General features: G+C 52.4%; 2 protein-coding genes across 18 annotated transcripts in view; one reads left to right on the forward strand and one right to left on the reverse strand.

Moving 5' to 3' along the window:
- The first annotated feature begins 3,728 nt into the window (after window positions 1-3,728).
- On the forward strand, window positions 3,729-11,035 carry MYOG (myogenin). Its single transcript, XM_003822999.5, has 3 exons — window positions 3,729-4,400; window positions 5,175-5,256; window positions 5,864-11,035. The coding sequence occupies exons 1-3, from the start codon at window positions 3,855-3,857 to the stop codon at window positions 5,983-5,985; spliced, it is 750 nt and encodes a 249-aa protein (XP_003823047.3). The 5' UTR covers window positions 3,729-3,854; the 3' UTR covers window positions 5,986-11,035.
- Window positions 11,036-11,173: 138 nt separating this feature from the next.
- Window positions 11,174-18,376, reverse strand: part of PPFIA4 (PTPRF interacting protein alpha 4) — a 52,548-nt gene continuing 45,345 nt past the window's right edge. For 6 of the 17 annotated variants that reach the window (XR_008624702.2, XR_010110997.1, XR_008624697.2 and 3 more), the window contains 4 exons: window positions 18,156-18,224; window positions 14,157-14,337; window positions 13,838-13,946; window positions 13,434-13,573 (listed from right to left, as the gene is read on the reverse strand). Coding sequence is in view for 11 of the 17 variants with exons in the window: in XM_063600859.1 (XP_063456929.1) it covers window positions 13,085-13,434; window positions 14,157-14,337; window positions 18,156-18,224 (600 nt within the window). In the remaining 6 variants the exon portion in view is untranslated. Of the gene's footprint in view, window positions 13,574-13,837; window positions 13,947-14,156; window positions 14,338-18,155; window positions 18,225-18,376 lie in introns of all 17 variants that reach the window. The other 11 variants (XM_055109517.2, XM_014342541.5, XM_055109516.2 and 8 more) reach the window with 2 other exon arrangements.

Here is an 18,376-nt window from a genome sequence, read left to right on the forward strand (position 1 = left end):
CAAGCCAGCAGGGATGGGGATTAGGGCCGGACGCCCTGCTGTCAGGTTGGAGCTGATGGATCGCCGCTGGTGGCGGAGCACAAAGGCTGTTCTGTGCTTGGCACCAATGTGTTCCCATCCATCAGAGGGCAGCTTGTGGGGGTGGAGGGGTGTACAAGGGGAGGAGGACCAAGCCTCTAGATGAGGCGTCTCCACAGCTCGGCTCTGAGAGAAGAACAAGATGGGTACAGGGCCAATCCCCCCCATCAGGGTATGGACAGGTCAAAGACACCTGGGTCACTCTATCAGCTCAGACCAAGAGGGTCTGTGCCCCACAGCGGGCTTTGACATGGTCCCCAAACCACTGTACTCAGACATACACAAACACACACACAGACAGGGATTCACAGAAACCAGGCACACAAGGTCACCCTAACCTCCCGGCTCTGCCCTCATGTTTGGTCAGAGGCAAACATCATCCAGACACAAGGCCAAATGCATGCCCAACAGAGCTTCTGCAGGCAAGCGCCGAGTCTAGGCACTGCTCTTGCCCCAGGTCAGGTCCCAGCCAGGGAACTGACAAAGAGTGGGTTCTCAGTAAATATGTGTTGAGCAGATGAAGGAGTGAATTAATAAATTCCTTCTCTGGATTACGTCAGCACTTTCTCTAGCCTGCTGTTTCTACCTTGGTTAGATGACTTTGTATACTCATTCTCCTTACTCATCAGTGAACATGCTGAAGGCAGAGAGGGCATGTCTTAGTAACCCCAGCACCTGGCACAAGGTGCTGAATGCACAGTACTTGATAGAAAAAAAAATGAATGAATGAATAAACACATTCGGGGTGGAGCCAGGTTTTCCCTCCTCCATTCCTGCTGCTGTGGTCCCCTGCAGGGCACACAGAAGTAGAAGAGAAGACAAAGCAAGAAAAGGGAATAACATTTACCAGGTGTATCCATGTGCCAAGTACCCTATCATTTAATACAGCCATTCCCCTATTGCTTGGATACTCGCCATCCTTTGCTAGCCTGAAACATGCACCCTCTCCCAGTCGAATCCATCCTCCTGCCTCTGAAGAGGTTGTTCAGACCTTCATCATCTCATTCCTGGATGACCATCACACTGTTCTGTGCGGTCTCCTTGCCTCAGCTCTCAAGTCCTTTCCTGCCCAGCTGGGCCTCCTCCCCTCTGTGCAAGTTTGTCTCAAATCACCCCCTTACCTGAACCCCAAGCTCCATACAAACAGCCTACCCAACGTCCCCTTCCCCTGCTCCCCTCTCCTCATCTGAATCCTACCAGTTCTCCAAGAGCTGGCCCAGCATGCTCCCCAAGCCTTCTGCAGAGCACCAGTCTTCAGCAGTTTTGCCGTCCCAAAAATTCCCGAAACGCTTTTGAAGAATCTACTGGTTTGCAATTGATCAAAGCCCCCATGTTTGCTGTAGAATCAACATAGCTCTCCCTTGTCTTGTAATCCAGCTTTCACATGTCAACCCATGCTCACCAACTAGACAGTAAGGTCTGGAAACCACCATAGAGCAAGCCAGCTCTGCCTCCATTTTAGAGGAAGAAGACACATTATTTAGAGGTAAGTCACACTGGATCCTGGAATAACAAAAGATGCAAATATGGGGGTTCCTATAGTGGCTTCAACATGACTTCTTTTCTCAGGGCTCATAGGACTGGAGGGTAAACTGAGGCTTTTTTTTTCTTTTTTGTTTGGCAGGGGATGTGTTAGAAATAGAGACTCTTCTTCAGCCCAGCTGGTCAGGGGAAAGCAAAGTTTAGAACCCACACAGTACCTATGCTGCTACTTTTTTTTTTTTTTTTTTTTTTGAGGCAGAGTCTCGCTGTGTCACCCAGACGAGTACAGTGGTGCGATCTCGGCTCACTGCAACCTCCTCCTCCCGAGTTCAAGCAATTCCCTGCCTCAGCCTCCCAAGTAGCTGGGATTACAGCGCCCACCACCATGCCTGGCTAATTTTTGTATTTTTAGTAGAGACAGGGTTTCACCATCTTGGCCAGGCTGGTCTTGAACTCCTGACCTCGTGATCCACCCGCTTTGGCCTCCCAAAGTGCTAGGATTACAGGCATGAGCCACCACGCCCGGCCTATGCTGCTACTTTCTATCATGCTGGTAAGGCCAAGAACAGAATTAAGACCTCACTGCTCTCCCTCAACATGCTTAGGGTTCTTTTGTTGTCCAGCTATGTTCCCTCCTTCCCTCCATTTCCTGTCCCAAAAGGACATCAGAATTCTCCTGGCTCCCTGCTGTGAATAATGAGAGGAAGGAACACTGGTTCTTCACATGCCTCGCAGATCTCACGTTCCCTGTGAAGTCTCCCATGAGTCCCCAGCAGGGTTCCCCTTCCTCTTATTGTCCTTGCCACTGGCTTGAACTTGTCAGTTTGATCTGTCGTAGGATAAGGAGCAGGACATTAGTCTATGGGGAGGAAAAAACTGGGAACAAAGGATAAAAGATAGAGGGAGCAGATTGCAGCCCAAAGCTACACGTCAATGGAACGGGCTGTCTCCTGACGTGAGCAGAAGCTGAACAGTAGCCGCCTCGGAGGCGATTTGGGCATCAGGGGCTAGGTAGAAAGAGGTGATCACCGTTGTCTATCAGATGGTAAGTTCGAGGGCAGGGACCCTGTCTGGGGTGTCCCTATAATCCCCAGCCCTAAGACTGAGCCTTGTTCACTGCTGGTGTCTAAGGTCTGCCCACTGCATTGGAAGGAATTTGTCCTCTCAGACCCTGAGGCACCTACTGAGAGGTGACCATGGCCTGAGAGGCCTGTAGATTAAATAGTCCCTGCTCTACCTGACATTTGAGACCTGCATGATACATGTAAAATTGATGGCTCAGACAGGAAGAGGCAGAACAACCAAGCCCGGTGGCCAACGAGAGAGGAGATTTAAACTGAGTTTGAAGGGCTCTGTTTTTTCTACTTTTTCACCCCCATCCACATTAATGAGCCAGGAAAATTCTGGTGTTGGAAAAAGAGTTGAGGAGGTAACATAGAAGGACAGATCAATGGTCCGGAGTGAGACAGGGAGGAGACAGGGAGCTTAGTACATCTTGACCTTGCCGCTCTGGGGAAGGTGGCAACGTGTAGGCTGTAAATTCTAATCTCTGCTCTGACCACGGCTGCTGTATTAAAGAGGAAATTTCTCTTTACCCCTGCCAAGAAAACCAAAACCCAAATAATTTCTCTTGCCCCAATTTACGCCCCAGATGAGACCTAAGAGAACATACAGCTCAGAGCTGCTTGGGAACCCCAAAAGTAGAATCTGTTAGCTGCTCTGAGTCTTGATCCTTCTTATCCCTGGATACTGAGTGCCCGTGAATGCCCAGAATCTGAAGCAGTCCCATTCTTTCCACAGGGAAGTCTTTAAAAGAGTCTCATCGACTGATGTAGTGTGGTTAAGGTGCTGTCAGGAAGCAAGGAGATGGATAAGTTGGCTCTTAAGACCCCTTCCAGCCTAAGCCTACCCTTCCTTGTTCCCTCCTGCCCCTATACCCACCAGCTTCTTCGGGACTGCAAGGAGACAGCAGGCAGGCCGCCCAGCTAGGAGTAATTGAAAGGAGCAGATGAGAGGGGAATGTGTCCTCCCCCAACGCCCCTGCCCCACAGGGGCTGCTGAGAAATGAAAACTAATCAAATTACACCCGACGGCCTCCCGACCCGTGCACAGGAGCCCGCCTGGGCCAGGGGCAGGCTGGCTGGGTGGGGTGGGGGCCATGGGGGAGAGAGAAGGGGAATCACATCTAATCCACTGTAAACGTCTTGATGTGCAGCAACAGCTTAGAGGGGGCTCAGGTTTCTGTGGCGTTGGCTATATTTATCTCTGGTTCCATGCCAGCGGGGAGGGTTTAAATGGCACCCAGCAGTTGGCGTGAGGGGCTGCTGGAGCTTGGGGGCTGGTGGCAGGAACAAGCCTTTTCCGACCCCATGGAGCTGTATGAGACATCCCCCTACTTCTACCAGGAACCCCGCTTCTATGATGGGGAAAACTACCTGCCTGTCCACCTCCAGGGCTTCGAACCACCAGGCTATGAGCGGACGGAGCTCACCCTGAGCCCCGAGGCCCCAGGGCCCCTCGAGGACAAGGGGCTGGGGACCCCCGAGCACTGTCCAGGCCAGTGCCTGCCGTGGGCGTGTAAGGTGTGTAAGAGGAAGTCAGTGTCCGTGGACCGGCGGCGGGCGGCCACACTGAGGGAGAAGCGCAGGCTCAAGAAGGTGAATGAGGCCTTCGAGGCCCTGAAGAGGAGCACCCTGCTCAACCCCAACCAGCGGCTGCCCAAGGTGGAGATCCTGCGCAGTGCCATCCAGTACATCGAGCGCCTCCAGGCCCTGCTCAGCTCCCTCAACCAGGAGGAGCGTGACCTCCGCTACCGGGGCGGGGGCGGGCCCCAGCCAGGGGTAAGTGGCCATCCCATCCCCCTGCCCCAAGGGGACGGGGCCAGAGGGAGGCACCTGGACAGCCTCAAGACCCCAAGAGGGGCTCAGAGGGTTGGAGCAGGTGCCAGACAGGGTCGAGGGGCTGCAGGAGCCCTTCCCTGGTCAGAGCTGGGCTATCCAGCTGACCTCCTGTGTCCTGTGTTCTTTCCAGACAAGATAAAGGCAGTGGGGAGGAAGTGCAGAAGGGGTGGGGGTGGGGAACACAGGACTGAAGAAAGATCAGGAGCAAGGCCACAGTCAGCCCGGGTGAGGGTGAGGATTAATCCCAGCGCCTGAGTCAGAGCCTAAAAGGCCAGGCCAAGTTCACCAGAGAAGACTGCTTTGCCCCCTGCCCCACCCCCATCCTGGGTGTGGCTGAGCAGAGAGAAAACCCACTCAGTCTCATTGGAACTCCAGCAGGCCTGCACAGAGCGACCTTCACTGGGCCACAAAATCTGTCTCCATCACCCTTATTGCCAGAGTCAGGAGAACCAGGGACCCCTTTAAGCTGGTGTCCCGTGAGAGCAGAACCACCACCCAGGATGGAAGCCAGGAAGGCCTGGAAGCAGGGCCTCTGGGGTGTGAGAGGAGCTAGTTACAAAGATTCTGGGGTTGGGGATGGCCTGGGCTGGAAGGCCACAGCCTGTGGCCCACCCTCCAACCCCACCACAGGTACTTCTGCCCACTGGGACTAGGCAGAGAGAGACATCAAAGAATGGCTGTGCCCCGACCTTGGGCCTTCGCCCTGTCTTGCAGGTGCCCAGCGAATGCAGCTCTCACAGCGCCTCCTGCAGTCCAGAGTGGGGCAGTGCACTGGAGTTCAGCGCCAACCCAGGGGGTAAGTGAGGCCTGACTGGTAACCTTGGCTCCAATCCCTCAGTCCCTCCCTGGGCCAGGTTCTCCCCTCTTACCTTATTCCTTGCTCCGGTCCTCTTCCCTTGGGTCTCTCCAGGGACCTGCTGACTCCAGGGCCCAAAGGGTGGGCTGGGAGGTTCTGTGTGCCCCTGCAGTCTTGACCAGCAAAGGAGTGATAGTAGCTCCTGCAGCTCCCCAGCTGATGCCTGGTGGTTGACCTTCTCCACAGAGAGGACAATGTCCCTGCCCCAGGGGTCCCTGTGAAGTGCTGAGTCAGTGCTGCAAAACTGGGCCGAGCAAAGGGCAGGTCCAGTCTCTGGGGAGCTCCATCCTGCTCCAACTTGAGTGGCTGCTTCCAAACCCTACCTACTAGGGGAGTTCAGAGAAGAGGCGCATACACACACACACACACACACACTCACTCACTCACAGAGCATGGGGAAAGGCAGGCACTAGGGAGTAGAACTCCGGAGCTTTGTCATTCATCTGTCCTGGAAAACCTCTGTCACCCCAAGGGTCCCATCCTCTATTCTGGGCCTCAAGAACCCCCACTGCTCACCCAGGTACCACCTTCCCACCTCCCCTTACAGATCATCTGCTCACGGCTGACCCTACAGATGCCCACAACCTGCACTCCCTCACCTCCATCGTGGACAGCATCACAGTGGAAGATGTGTCTGTGGCCTTCCCAGATGAAACCATGCCCAACTGAGATTGTCTTCCAAGCCGGGCATCCTTGTGAGCCCCCCAAGCTGGCCACAGATGCCACTACTTCTGTAGCAGGGGCCTCCTAAGCCAGGCTGCCCTGATGCTAGGAAGCCAGCTCTGGGGTGCCATAGGCCAGACTATCCCCTTCCTCATCCATGTAAGGTTAATCCACCCCCCAGCAAGGGACTGGACGCCCTCATTCAGCTGCCTCCTTAGAGGAGAGGGCATCCCCTTTCCAGGGAGGTAAAGCAGGGGACCAGAGCGCCCCCTCGTGTATGCCCCAGCTCAGGGTGCAAACTCAGGAGCTTCCTTTTTATCATAACACGGCCTCTAATTCCACCCCCCAAGTGAAACAGTTTGAGAGACGCAGTGTCCTGACCTGGACAAGCTGTGCACGTCTCCTGTTCTGGTCTCTTCCCGATGCCAGTGGCTGGGCTGGGCCTGCCCTGAATTGAGAGAGAAGAAGGGGAGAGGAACAGCCCTCTGTTCCCAAGTCCCTGGGGGGCCAAACTTTTGCAGTGAATATTGGGAACCTTCCAGTGGTTTTATGTTTTGTTTCGTTTCGTGTGTTGTTTGTAAAGCTGCCATCCGACCAAGGTCTCCTGTGCTGAAGTTGCCGGGGACAGGCAGGGAAAAGGGGTTGGGGCCTCTTGGGGGTGATTTCTTTTGTTAACAAAGCATCGTGTGGTTTTGCCATTGTTTTGTATTTTTTTTTTTTTTTTTTTTTTTTTTTTGCTAACTTATTTGGATTTCCTTTTTTAAAAAATGAATAAAGACTGGTTGCCAGAAGAGTGTCGGTGATGATGCCCAGGGAGGGAAATGACTGACAGCCCTGCCCCTTCCCACTGAGCAGTCCAGACACACCCTAGTGGGCGGGGCTCCACAGTGCTAAGGGCCTCATCTTGCTGGTGGTCACTAGGCACTGGGGACCCCTGCTCTTTTTACCATGATAAAGGAAGTTGAGCATGTCTGGACCTCAGTCTAGGTGGAGACCAGATTCCACAGACATCCTTGTGGGACACGGAGGACAACTGGCTATGACTATACTTCAAAGCCACTGCTCACAGGCTGCTGTGCTCTGTGTTATGTCCCAACAGGTCCTCTGGTTTCAGTTAACTGAGCACCTCATAAGCCCAGTGCTCAGCCCACAGCCAGGGTGCAGAGCTAGAAGTTGTGGTTTCCCTTCCCTAGTCCCCACCTCTGCCCTGGTGTCACAATACCAGGAGCCCTGTAGAGAAGTGGGAGGTGAGGAAGGGGGATCAGACACTGTCATTTCCTTGCGGGCCAAATAGCATGGCCCCTCCCCATTCTCCTCCATTCCCTCCAGGCCGAAGGGGATTGTGGTTCCTGCTTGCAGCTCCCAGCATGAAGGAGATTCAGATTTAGCTTGGGGAGGGTAAAGGGGTCCACAAAGAACAATCAAAGAGAAGCTGGGGTTCTCTTCATTTGGGGTGCTATTTTCAAATATTAGCTTCCTGAGGTTAGAAGGTGGGTGGGAAATTGAGAACAGAGATTTTTGGGTAGACATTACATAAGGATTAACTGGGGAGTTTAACAGGAGCTAGAATTTAAACGGAACATGGACATCTACTGAAAACTTTATTAATTCCAACTGCCTGGGGCTAAGTTCATCAGATTTATTGCAAATTATAAGTTTCAGAATCATTACCGAAGCAGGGATTCAGAGCATGGTACATTCCAGCTCTACTTAATCCTTTGGGGCCCTTGACAATGGTCTTAACCCAGTGTTGCCTGAGGCTCTAGCGACCACCCTGCACCCGCTCCGGGCTCAGCTGGGCCATCTCTCCCACACCCACCCTCCTGACCTTACTGCTGGAGAGGAGAGTTACCACTGTGCCCCCCGAGTTTCTTCAGAAACTCTGCCTAAGGAAAAGAATCAGAAGAAGCCTCTGGAGGCTCCCAGAACTCAGGTGAGGGTGCAGAAGGGAGGGTCTCCCCCACTGCCTGCTTGTCCCAAACCAGTCAGGCAGGGCTTATTGGGAATTGTAAATTGGCCTACTCTGCTCCCATTGGTGGGATTTTCTTCTTTTCAAGTTGGTGTCACTAAGTTTAGTCTTTCCCCCTTGGAGGGGCTGGAGAGGAAGACCAAGGTCATTTCCATGACTCTTAGCCCTGATTCACTGCCCTGGGGAATGAGGAGGGCAACGAGGAGGGCAACTGGGTGGGCTGCAGTGCCTTGGCTCTGGAATCTACATTCACTCCCTTATTACCCTCCGAAAATACTCAGAACACATTCATGGAGGATCGTCTCCCTTCAAGTTCATTTCTCTGCCCCTGGCACCTCCCACACTCCCAGGGTGGAAACCACCCTGTCCCCTGCAGCTATGACCTGCCTATCCCTTGCCCTCCTTCTTACTGGGATAAGAAGGGCTGGCCAAGGAAGGCACTCAGCTCTGCTGAAGGACAGGTTCTGGGGCTGCTGGATATATTTTTTAAGTCTGCTCCTCTTCAGTTATCCTGACAATTAGACAGTGAGGATCACATTCAGACTCGGGAAAGAATGAACAGTCCTCAGCACTGTAGTCACTGTCTACTTACTTTTTCATGTCTTTAAGTCCTTAAGGGAAAAACAGTTTGCTAGAATTCCACAGGTGTGAATGGCAAACTCTGCTAAGCAGCAGGCCAGCCTCACTCGTTATTTTCACAGAATAAACAATTGTTATCGAAGCATGGGGACTTTCTTAAATTAGCAAATGCTTAATCTTCACAACAGAATTACAGAAAAGACTCCAATTAATGAATAATGAGTTGGAGTTCTTTAGGGAGATTAGCTCAAATTTGTTCTTTAGTTGGAAGCACCTACAATAAATCAAACTGGATTAATCAAATGTTGCTTAATAATGGACTTTAGGGAATCCACTACAATGAAAAGATAAATATTACTTAAAATTGGCATACCAATTGTTGGTATGTAAATAGGAACTTCTTCGAGTGCTTAGATAATTGGTGTGAATTGAACGCTTACAGTACTACTTGTGGCACTCCGATAAACATTCCTAGGGATCTAACCTCCCAGAGTAATTTATTTGGTAGACTGGAAAACCTTCTTAAGTGCTACAGGTGTAGATGGGGTGGATCAACTGGAGAGGGAGGCGGCAGAGGGATGGCGGAGGGTGAGAGGAAAAGATACCCCTCAGCTCAGGTATCTGTTTCCTGGGTAAAACGCCACCCCAACATGTTAGGTTCCTTGGGCTTCCCCGGGCTTCTGGGCCCCAGGCTTGGGCAGAAAAGCCTGAGGGTGGGCCTGGAAGATTTCAGGTTGAGCCAGGATTTTGGCTAAGGAAGCTCAACCCAGTCCTGGATAGAAACTCCAATCACAGCCCCTCCACGATTCTGGCTGTGCCTCATCCCTGTCCCCCTCTGCCACAGGTCCCCACTCGGATCCAGACTCCCTGCCCCTCACTGCTTGGAGCATTCCTAGAGGGAGCAAAGGAAAGGGTTCTAGGAAAGACACCTAGATTCTTCTTTCCTACAAGTGCGGATGGAACCATGATGTCCAGTTCTCACCTCAAGCCCAGGATGTCCAAAATCAAACTCCCATTTACACATAAGTCGGCTCCGTCTATATCTCCTGTCCCAGTGGAAGGCAGCACAAGGAAGTCATAGTTTTCCTGGATCCCTTCAGTGAAGATCTCATTCCCATAGCCAGCCAGTCACCAAGGTTCATCAATTTTACCTTTGATCCTGGAGAGGGTAGCAAGGGACCCCCAGAGGCCTACAGGCACAGGGCCAGTACCTTCCCTCACCTCTGTTTTCCCTCCCTGGGCTGTGTCCAGGGTGCCTTGTCCCACTCCCTCCTGTCACTTGTGCCCATGGACTCTGCTGTCCTTGCTCCATCCATGTTTGGGGCACCATCAGCCTTAAAGAGGACACAGGATGCATGGTGCACTGTGCTACACGAAGGGGAGTTCACCACTCAGGGGAGCAGGGGAAACACAGCCCCCCAAAGATTCACAGCAGCCAAAGACCACATGAGTTGTACACACAAAGGAGTCAGGGAAAGGGAGCTGGGTAGCTGGGGAAGGCTTGTTGAGGGGCAGGGACTTGAGTTCACTTAAAAGAGAAGCTAGCAACATTCAATAAGCATTGCTTTTCATCATGCTACTCCTAATGAAAAAAAAAATGATAAATACTCCTGGCACTGGGTCAGGAGTTTGAACATACATATCATAGTTAAGGACAAGGCACTGGAGTCAGGAAGGCCTAGGTTTGAGACCCACAACTGTCTCTTACCAGCTGTATTATCTTAGTCTTAAAATGTCCTGTTCTATAAAATGCTGAGAATATATCAGAATTGTGAGGATTCATGAGTTAATATATTTACCATGCTTAGAACAGTGTCTGGCAAACAATAGTACTCAGTAATTTTTAGCTTTTACTAATATTAATCCTTATACAACCCTCTGAGAGAAGGCTGGTGCATTTATTTATTTGAAGATATACACCTAGGGATGGAGAGATCAACAAGACTGCCCTAAAGGAGGTAACTCACAGCCCAGCGTGGGAGGCAATCACTGCCCAGCTTGTGCAGTGTACAGAATGTCTGGAGAGCAGAGGTTGCTGGTTAACTAGTTCTGCTGGGGAGAGGTAGGTGATGCCTCCCCAGTGATGCTTGAAGTGGTCTTGACGGCTTAAAAGTACAAAGGTAAGGACAGAAGCAGTCATGCTGCCTTCTGGTGATGGGGTTGGGTGGACACCATGTTTCTGAGTTAGGTGGACTTGAAACTGGTGGGAGGAGGAGAGGTGAAGGAGCCAAGTCATGAATGGCTTCTTAGGCCACACTGAGGAGGAACTGCAACTCTGATCTAGAGGTGCTGGGAGCTGCTGAAAGTGGGAACGGTGGAGTGATGTGACCAAGGGGCATTCAGGAGAAGGAACTCCAGGAGCAGCAGGAAAGGGTGACAGCCTGACCAGGTGAGCGAGATGAAGGAAGACATCAGTTTCCTCTCTCCTTATCTGGTCCTCTACCTACTGGGCACATGCAACCCAAACATTAATCTATCAGTCCTGTGCTTATATAAATAAATAGACAGTTATTGACTACAAGTTCTGAAAATTGTGACATTTCCTTCCAGAGTACAGCAGCCTTTACAACTGTGAAAGAAGCTGGAAATCTCAGGTGAGTTCAGAGTTTAAAAAAAAAAAAAAAAAAAAAAAAAGACTGGAGGCCATTTGTACATTGTCTTAAAACCAGGTTGTTTATTGGTACGTACACACCCACACTCACACCCACCCACACACACCCATACACCCATTCCTGATGCACTGAGCAAATACAGTACTGAGAAGGGACCTGATGAGATACAGGAGGCTGGTGTGGAGGGCTCGGGTCACTGGTGACTCACCAAAAAAAAAATATATTGACTATGAGGCAAGGGATACACCAAGACAACAGCCTTCCATCACTGTTTGCACAGATTTCTCTTCTTAACACCTCCCTGCAACACTTCTCAAGGTGCTCTGAATGGACCCAGCTATCCTGGCACAGCTGCTGCCTCACGACATGGCCAACAGTGGCAGGAGTTGTAGAGGGGAGAGGCTGGGACTGAGTCTCCCTTACAGCCAGCCCATCAAGAGCACCCTGAAGGAGTCAGATGGCTATGCATTGCCCAACTCCACCAATCTTAGGAATCTCCATCATCTTAACATCCATTACCCAGGGATGGGAGCTGTTTATCTCCATCCAACTCATTTTCTGCTCAATAATCCCTCCATCTCCACTCCCGGCAACCTGATGGCAGGGAGGCCAGGGAACACTAAGGGAGAGCAAGGGCAGGTGGCTGCCTTGCCCAAGCCTAGGGGAGAGCCCACCCCACCACACCAGTGATGGGCCTCTCCTCTACCGAAAAGGAGCAGCAGGCTCTAAGCCCTGGCACTGCCCAGGTGCCATTGCTCCTTCTGGACTGGGTGCCCTGGCCCATTATCTCACCTGCAAGCCTAGTCCCTGCTCAGAACTCAAGGTGATCAGGTTGCAAAGCAGCTGCTCCAGCCACCTATAGGATGGCACTGCACTGGCCCCTATCCAAGAAACACATGCCAGATGCTTTTCCTTTCCTCTCACTTTGATGAAGCCCTCGGTTCCATCATCCCACCCTGAACATAAGTCTTGAACATTTTCAGGCACCTTGGTAGGATGAGGGAGTAGGTGAGGAGCGGGTATTTCTTGGGAATAATATTCCTACCAAATCAGGACCTGTATCCCTCAGCTTGGGTTCCCATCATGCTGCTGGGGAAAGCAATGAAAATGGTGGCAGCTGGGCAGATCTTAGGAATTCCGGGAGGAGGCAGTCCCTGCCCACCAAAATAGCCCTGGATGAGGGTTAGGTGATTTGGGGACAAGCAAGAGAGTGGCTGCCTTCACCAACATTGGATTTCCTGGACCTGGGACATGAATCACTGTAGGAGAAGCTATTTTCTTCCTGGGAGGTCAGAGAAAGGAGGCCTTAGTCTGCCTTTTCCCCAAACTTGACTTCAGGGTCAATGTATATTCAATCCACCCATTAGGTTCATTTTTATAGGGTTGGGATTACTAAAGAAGTGAGGCAGAGGAGGAGAGAAGGGGAAGGGATGCTGGGAGCAGAGCTAGCAATGCATGGTTAGATCTGTTCTGCCCTAGAGTCAAGATCCGCACAACCTCCCTTCCCCACAGCCCAGCAGGAGCTCCACCCGATGGTTGGGGCAGGGGACATTCCCACTGCCCTTTGGGCTTAAGGCTACCAGAGGCCATTGGCTCTCCCTCTGGCTGGTCTGCCTATGCTTCTTATTAGGCGGGAGCTTAGAGTTTCCCCATCCTCACCCTTGGCTCAGAGCTCAGGGATCCATTTCTCTCTGGTTCTTCCCAAACCCAAATTTGGGATTCAGCTTATGCTAGGGCCTGGAATCTCTACCTCAGTCTTCCTCCTCCCAGCCTCACCATCCTGTGGGAGAATGGGGCCTTCAGTAGCCCTTCCCAGCCCCTCCCTGACCCCAAGAGAATGGGGGCAGGAACTGCAGTCACGGTGACGGGTTGGGAGAGTGGTGATGCTGGGGATGCCAAAACCAGCTGCCAGACCATTTGGCACAGCCAGACGTGGATAGACACCCTAAGGTTGAATAGCCCAAGCAGGGCTGCGTCTGAAATGACCCTTTCTTGGAAGGATCATCCCAGCCTGTGGCCCAGGATCCTGGTCCTGGTGGAGGTTGCAGTGCAGACCAGGCTGGGTCCAGAAGAGGAAGGGTGGCTTCACATCCACCCTGGGCTGCCCTTCTCTCCTTCCCCCAGAATCCCAAGCATGGACAACCTGGGTGCCTCCACAATACCAGGAAACCCCAGCCACATCCACCGGACTTACAACGGACACACGGTGGGACTCGGGGTAATGGGGTGCCGAGGGGGTGGACGAATATATTCTGAGATCCAGGGCAACCGGAAAGTCACGGACGAGACTAGGAGCTGCGGAAGGAAGGGGAACGAGCAGGAGGGGTCAGGGCCAGAGGAGCCTGTGAAACCCAGAAGGAGGAAGCCAGCCCTGGGGGCCATGGCTAGTCCCGGAAGGCGGAGAGCATGTGTCCGTAGAGATAGTGGGAGTGAGCTGAGGGAGAGAGAGAGACAGGCATCGCACTGTGAGGCAGGTTGCAGGGCATCTGCGAGACAGGTTGTAGGATGTGTGCGACAGCGGCAACGCAGCGTGCTCCAAGCGCAAAGCGCCCCAGGCCAGACGAAGCAGGAAGGGGCAAGCCAGGCAGTGCTGGTAAGCGGGACTGGAGCGGCAGGGCCAGGCCGGCAGCCAAGGGCAGGTGCGTGGGGCCGAGGGCCAGCAGCAAGGTGCCCGCGTCCCCGGGCCTGGCCCACTTACCCCGAGCCACGGGCACACCCCCGTCAGACCCGGGGCGGGAGGATGGGGGGTCAGCAGGAGTAGGTCCGAACCGTGGAGGTCTCCAGTCTCTGCGACCCCGCCGTCCCGGCTGGGAGAAGTCGGCAGCCGCGGGAGAACACACAGAGCGGCGGGTTAGTGCGCGCACACGCTCCCCGCGGAGCGTTAGTGCAGCTGCAGCGCAGGAGCGCGGGGCACCAGGCTCGGCCTCGCCCCTCTCCACCCGGCCCGGCCCTGGGGTGCCAGGAAGAAGCCCGCGCTCGGCTGGGCCTCGGCCATGCCCAGCCCGCCTGTTACTCACCTTCAGGCATGATCTTCTTTGGCGGGGCCGGTGGGGGCTGCAGGGTCCCCAGGGTGGACACACGGAAGCCCGCCGGGAGGGTCTCCGCGGAAGCGCTGAGCATGCCGCCGCGACCGTGGTGCTCCCGCGGCCGGAAGCGCTTCCTCCAGGAGGGCGCGCGGCGAAACACCTTGTCATCCCCCTGCACCATGGGGGACACCAGAGGCCCGAGGGCCCTGTTGGAATTGCCATCCTCACGCCCTGCCTGGAGGGGGCCAGTCGCTGCTGGTTCAAGGGGCACCACTCCCACCCCTTTGGAAAGAGGGAGCGAGGTCACTTCCCCTTTCTAGCCTTGAGTTTTTCCATCTGTACAGTGAATCGGGAAACCCTGCGACTCTGAAATTCCCTGTCTCTGGGTGGCGGATGGAGGGGGTGTGTGTGGCGGGGGAGAGTCTTGTTGGGTCTGCCATCCTGCAGTTGAACTGTTTCCCAGCCCACCGCAATCTTCTCAAAGTAGGCTTGGCATGACCATTCACCTTTCAAGGCATTCCTCTGCCTCAGCCCATGGGAGGTGACAGCCAGTCCCTATACACACTGTCCTGTCCTTCTGGGGCCTCCGAATGGCTGTAGCCCAGTATACCAGAAGAGTACTATGTCGGGCGGGAGTCAGACACCTGGCTTCTAATCCTGGCTCTGCCATTTTACTGGCTATGTGACCCTGTACCAGGTGAGTGACCCCTCTGAGCCTCAGTTTCCTTATCTGTAAAATGAGAATAATAACATCTGCCCTACCTGTTTCTCAGGCTGCCTACCACTAATGGGATCAGATGAGATCATCCTGTAACAGGGATGGGTCAGGCAGACCACCAAGCAGATGCAGTCTCCTCCAAAGGACATGGCAGGCAGCCCCCTGCCACCTGCCCCCCTCACCCATGCCAGCCATGTCTCCAAAATAACCATCTCTGCCACAGGGCACCCAGGGCCACAACCCTACAGGATCCCCCTCTGCACAGGCCTCCCCACCCCACACTTCAGAGCCTTTATCCACCCTGCTTGGAAGCCATGCCCAATCTCCCTCCACCCCATGTTCTCAGAGCTGATGCAGGCAGAGTGGGACTAGCAGGAACAATGGACATTCACCCACCTGTTCTTGCCTCAACAACCCCTCCCAGCCCTGCCCCCCTAGGGTTTGTTGTGTGTGCCAAGTGGGTCAAATGCTTTGATAAATTCTCAGCACCATGTACCTCTCAGTCACAGCACTCATCCTAGTAGCATTTTTATATGTATTTATGAGATTATTTCATTAATACAGTCATGCACCACATAATGTTTCAGTCAGTAATGGATGGCATATACAGTGGTGGTCTCATAAGATTATAATACTTTTACTGTCCCTTTTCTATGTTTAGATATACAAATACTGACAAATGCCAACAGTATTCAATACAGTAACAAGCTGCATAGGTTTGTAGCCTAGAAGCAACAGGCTATACCATATAGCCTAGGTGTGCAATAGGCTATACCCCCTAGGTTTGTGTAAGTACATTCTGTGATGTTCACACAGTGATCAAATTGCCTAATGATGCATTTCTCAGAACTTATCCCCGTAGCTAAGCATCATTAAGCCATGCATGACTGTATCTCTTTCCTCCTCCTTTTCCCACCTCCTTCCTTTCTCCCTACCTCCATGCCTTTCACTTTCTCTCTCACTCTTTCTCTCAAATTCTATGCTCCATGGGGCAGAAACCATAACCTTTTTTGCTCCAACCAATGTATCCCCAACCTCTGAGCAGTGCCTGGGATCACATTAGGCACTCAATAAATATTCATTAAATGAATAGGTGGCAGCTGGCTCTTTATGCAGGAGTCCCATTCCTGAGTTTGTTAGGAACTTCCCTTGTCACTGCTGTCCTCCCCATGATCCTGCTCTTACCCTAGCCCAGAGCCTCTTTTCTCTCTCCCGCCTTCCCCTTATCTCCATTTCCACCTTCAGCCAACCCTAAGGACCTGTTTCTGCATTCCTCCCCTGTCCCCTAACAGTCAGATGTTATTCCTTCCTGCTCCCTTCTTCCTTATTTCCCTTGAGTCCTCATCTCCATGTGCAGGGAGAACTGGATACCGCCCTTAAGAGCCTTGAAGCTTGAGAAGGGACACTAAGTACCAAAATCAGCAGAGGGTGTGGTTGCAAGAGACAACTCAAGGTTGCTGATGATGTGCTAGACAGTTGGACAGGAAGCAGTCTCCTTGGACCTCAGACCCTCCCCTCACCCCTAAATCTTACCTTATTCTCAGGACCTGGCTTCTACTCTACGCTTCCCACAAAAACCCTCCTCTCTAGCCCACACCTAGTTGAATCCCCAAAACTCCACTGCACAGCTCTATGTGCACCCCAATGTCTAAACAATAACTCCACCCCAATGTCTGGAGGCTGATAGGCCAGAGAGCTCCACAAGCTTCCCAGAGGAAGTGGAACAAGGGGGAAGAGCTCAGAAATCAGACTCGCATCTGCTTTGGTCCTGCTCTGCCACAGCAGGTAAGTTCCCTCTTTGAGCTTCAATTTCCTCATCTGTAAGATGGGCATCATAACCTATCTCATGTGGTGATCATTACCATAAAGTGAGACATCGTCATCACTAACCACCATGCCTGGCACAATGCCTGGCACAGGGCAGGCATTCAAAGAATATTTTTGTAAGGATTGAAGGACTACATAGCTTCTAAATTAGACAGCACCACACTAATAGATATATGGGAGTCATTTCTCCAGACAGCAACAAAGAAAGCAGAGATCCTGAGTGCATGTGGAATTAGTGGGAGGGTCAATATCACAGGGGCATTGGGAAAACAGATCTGTCAGAGTTGGGACAGCTCTGGGTCGGGGGAGGGGGGGCTGCCAGTTTAGCCCCTTTAAAGTATCTAAATAACCAAAAAAAAATACATATATAAGTCTATTCTTTTCTCCCAAACTTCAAGGTACCTCTGTGAAGAAAACACTTCCACAAATTCTGTGTATTCCTTATAGTGCCCTGTGTCCCCCTGAGGCAGAGCAATCCTTCTACAAAGGTGGATTTTCGCCCTGTTAAACCCTACTAAGAAACAGTGATTGGACTGAAGACAGAGCAGCGAAAAACACACACACTCTGGGCTTTCTTTTAACTTGTTTGGAGCCAGATCAACTAGGGCAGACCTGACAGGCAAGGGCAGTGATAGGAAAGTGAGGAGGGAGGAAGAGGAGGCGGGGGCCAAGGAGGGGCTATGACCTCAGCAAACCAGTGCAAAACAAAACAGTAGGATGCTTAGGTTGGCATCTCAAAGGGGACCATATAGCTCAGAATGCCAGGGTCTTCCCTCAACTCAAGGGGAATGCCCGATGAAATCAAGTGCAAGGGACTGTTCCTTCAGTGACCAGGAGGGCGGAGAGAGGAAAACTTTAACTTGGTGTGAAGGTAGACCCAAGGGTGAAACTAGAGAAAGCTGGGATGGTAAAAGCCCGAGCGTGTGTTTAGCTGTGCAGACTGCACTGGTGAGCAAGAGAGCAAACCTGTCATTTAACAACCTCAGCAGGGCATCCGCCTCCACACACCCACACTCCTGGAGGACAGGCTGGAGTCTTACTGAGCAAGCTGGAGGTGTGCTGAGCTCAGCACTGAAGATACATGGTCTGAGAGATCAAGAAAAAGGTGTGATCCCAAAGATATGGCCTTTGGGGAAAATCTTTGATCCTATGTGGATAGGAAGGCGGGGCACAGAATTGGAAGATGCTGGAAGTACAACACATGGGCCTTCAGCTTTTGCACAGGAGTTTCACAGAGACTTCTCGACAGCCTATTACTACCCAAGACAAGTTCTTCTAGGGCTGGTCCACCTCCTCAACCCCCTGACATTATCCCCATCCCCTCTGGCTCTCCTCCCATAGACTAGCCTTCCAACAATTAGCCCAGGGAAGGCAGAACTCATGAACCTCAATCCAACGAAGATGACCAAATCCCCAAGGCTCCTAATTCATGGCCAGGTACTCACGTCATCCAGCTTCCGGTCTGTGCCCAAGGCCAACAGGTTATTGAACTCTCTTTCCATCACTTGGCGTGCCTGGAGTCCATAGAGCAGGAGAGGGAAAGGTGGGAAGGGCTATAGTTAACTACCTTTATGCCATCTTTCACCATTTTCCTAGGGTCCAAGGTCAGAGATGCAAGGCTCCAGTACATTTAGCCCATTAGAGGCCTTTACACACCTTTCTGAAG

Source organism: Pan paniscus, chromosome 1, assembly GCF_029289425.2.
Source record: "Pan paniscus chromosome 1, NHGRI_mPanPan1-v2.0_pri, whole genome shotgun sequence".
NCBI classification, from domain to species: domain Eukaryota; kingdom Metazoa; phylum Chordata; class Mammalia; order Primates; family Hominidae; genus Pan; species Pan paniscus.

What these genes read in the sequence shown, in the direction of transcription:
- MYOG (XM_003822999.5), top strand. Translation starts at nt 3,855, where the DNA reads ATGGCACCCAGCAGTTGGCGTGAGGGGCTGCTGGAGCTTGGGGGCTGG. An exon ending in GGGGCGGGCCCCAGCCAGGG is followed by an intron (nt 4,401 to 5,174) that starts GTAAGTGGCCAT and finishes CCTGTCTTGCAG; the next exon opens with GTGCCCAGCGAATGCAGCTC. An exon ending in GTTCAGCGCCAACCCAGGGG is followed by an intron (nt 5,257 to 5,863) that starts GTAAGTGAGGCC and finishes CTCCCCTTACAG; the next exon opens with ATCATCTGCTCACGGCTGAC.